This window comes from Cyphomyrmex costatus, unplaced genomic scaffold (assembly GCF_001594065.2).
Source record: "Cyphomyrmex costatus isolate MS0001 unplaced genomic scaffold, Ccosl1.0 scaffold559, whole genome shotgun sequence".
Taxonomy (NCBI): Eukaryota; Metazoa; Arthropoda; class Insecta; order Hymenoptera; family Formicidae; genus Cyphomyrmex; species Cyphomyrmex costatus.
This window is the reverse complement of record NW_017279785.1, coordinates 105,272-107,949: the sequence shown is the minus strand read 5'-3', so window position 1 is coordinate 107,949 and position 2,678 is coordinate 105,272. Positions and strand designations below refer to the sequence as shown.

The window sequence follows — 2,678 nt, the reverse complement described above, 5'->3', positions numbered from 1 at the left end:
AATCTTTATATTCTCGGTTAAATTAGTAAATCTTAAAAGCCAAAATTTTTTATTTCCTGCGAGACAAGTAATGACTTTTGACACTCAACAATTTTTTAAATGGATGTCTCAATTTCGTAAAAAAAATGTCAGTTTAATGATTTTCTAATTTAACCAACAATATATATTTATAGAATCAATACCGAAATGCTTTATAACATATATAATAAATATAAAATAAAAAACTTTTTTGTAAGATAAAGCTATTATAAGAAAAAATATCACGTTTTTTTTTATGTTTAACACAGGTCTGTATAAAAATAATATCTTCTTCTTACTCCACATTACCATTTTTCATACTGTTTGCAAACAATGTTAAAAATTTCTCTTGCATTCTACGTTCTTTTTATGATGCTCTTCTCTTTGTTTAAATAATTGCTCCAATATTGTAGTATGGCGTTTTTGGCGTTTTCTCACATTGCGTATAATGCCATAAGAAGTATTTGACACTGCAGGATCATTTTCATTATTATATTCCTCGTAGTCTGTACAAGGACTTCTTTCTCTTATTCGAAATCCGTGAGTACTGGAAGCAACTGAGACAGGTAATATTTCAGGTCTAGTATGTAAGAATTCATCAATCATGTTGAAATATTCCCAAGTTTGTGCAGCACGACCAGTTTCATTGTTATTTTCTCGTACATGCTTATATTTTTGTTTTAAATTTTTCCATTTTGTTAAACATTGCTCATCAGTGATATTGTATCCTTTTTCATGGAAATTACTGGCTATGTCCTTCCACACTCTTTTCTGCATGTAATTCTTTTTATTTATTAACGATATATGTTTACTAACTTCATGCATTAATAATTTTGTAGTTTCTGCAGTCCAGTAAAATCGGTTTTCTGTGGAAAATATTCTCATTAAAATATAAAAATGTTTCTTATTCCACAAACATATGTAGACAATTTACTAAAAAAGCTACATTGACGAACAACAAGAATGTAATGATTCATTGTATCACATCTGTGTCGTTGGAAGGCATCCTATTTCTACATTACACCTACCAGAAAGATTCGAGAGATCTGTTTTCATTTGCATCCATTTTAAAATTGGCAAAAATCTGCAAAAATATATTTTATTATATATATTTAAATTATAAAAAATTAATAAAGTGAGGTTATATATTTGCTTTTCTAGAATTCTTTTACTATACTATACATATTTCCATTATTAATATACATTTCAGAATAAAATACACAATAATTATTAGAATAATAGTTAACGTATGTATCTCTTTGTCTTTATGCACTCTGCTTTTATTAAGTTCATACGCAAATTCGCAAAATTGTTCCTCTCTCACGATCCGTTCAACACAATTCGATTACCTCCTGAGACAGGCATCAAAATCCGATTAAGCTAGGGAGTTTTTTGAAATGCACCAATTGAGTACCACTGTTCGATCGGATTAGAAATCCGACCATTTGTCATAAACACCCTTACTTTTCATAGATTTCGATTGCTCATTACTTCAACATTATACATCGTTAAAAATTTAATATATGTCTCTCAACATATTATTAAGATCCATAAGATGCTATAAGCATCAAAAATTGTTAGATTGCTTGTCAATTTAACTATGTAATATTACCGCGGTAGTTGTTTAGAGTTGCGTTGTAAGTCTGAAAAAATTTTCGGCACGCAGTTAAAGAGACTACATACTCGGTATATAAATTTCACACATAATTATTATAAAGCATTCTTGATCTAGCTTTGACCGATATTAAGGGTTTCTTCTTCCTAATTATTGTTTATCAATACATCGGTCTTAAAAAGATTATAATGTTTGTTTATAATTGTTGGTTTCATTAATATGATTGTATGATTTTTGTTTAATAATCTCTATAAATGTGTATAAAATTTTAGATGTAACAGTACTTTTCCTTAAAAAAAAATATAAAGTTATAATTAACAATAAAGTTTGAAAAAGTTAAATTAATGAAATAATCAATATATGATTGAATAAGATATTTTAACTAATAATATGCAAACGAAATTATTCTTTTAGAGTTAAATTACTATTAAATTTACTTCTAAATAAATATTACGATGAAAACAATTAATTTTTTAATAATAAACATATAATTTGACTTTATAGAAAAAGGAATCAAAAGGAACTCACAAATAAAGATGTATTATAAACACACATTATATAATGATTTTTTAATTTCCTTATAGAAGACCTGCAGAGACTTGCAGAAGTAAAAGTTATTAACTCTTAGATTTCGCTTACAGAGGACGCGTTTCAAAAAGTTGTTTTTTTTAGCACAAAAATAATTATTTTGGGTTTCTAATATTTTTTTCGTAGTAATAGATGGTACAAAGTTTTTACTGATATAGTTCGTTTATTTTAAACATAATAAATAATACTAAATAAATTATTATACTAATTTTGTTCATTTTTACCGACATAAAAATCGAACTAATTTTTAAACCATCAACTTATCGCGAGTTCGTGTGAAACAGATCATCAGTCATCAATCGCATCAGAACCAATGAAGATCTTTTCTTGAGACTGATACTGAGTTCAAATCCTTTTCTAAGTTCCAGGGTTGGGTAAGTTACTTTTTTTGGTAATTATTTAGATTAGGGGACACCTCACCGATGACCTTGACCTTGACATATGTTGTCAAGGTCAT

At 27.3% G+C, this 2,678-nt stretch overlaps 1 protein-coding gene across 1 annotated transcript; it reads right to left on the bottom strand.

The window, feature by feature from the left end:
* Positions 1 to 354: 354 nt before the first annotated feature.
* LOC108779171 (trihelix transcription factor GTL1) lies at positions 355 to 795 on the bottom strand. Its single transcript, XM_018546539.1, has one exon. The coding sequence runs from the start codon at positions 793 to 795 to the stop codon at positions 355 to 357; it is 441 nt and encodes a 146-aa protein (XP_018402041.1).
* Positions 796 to 2,678: the final 1,883 nt, after the last annotated feature.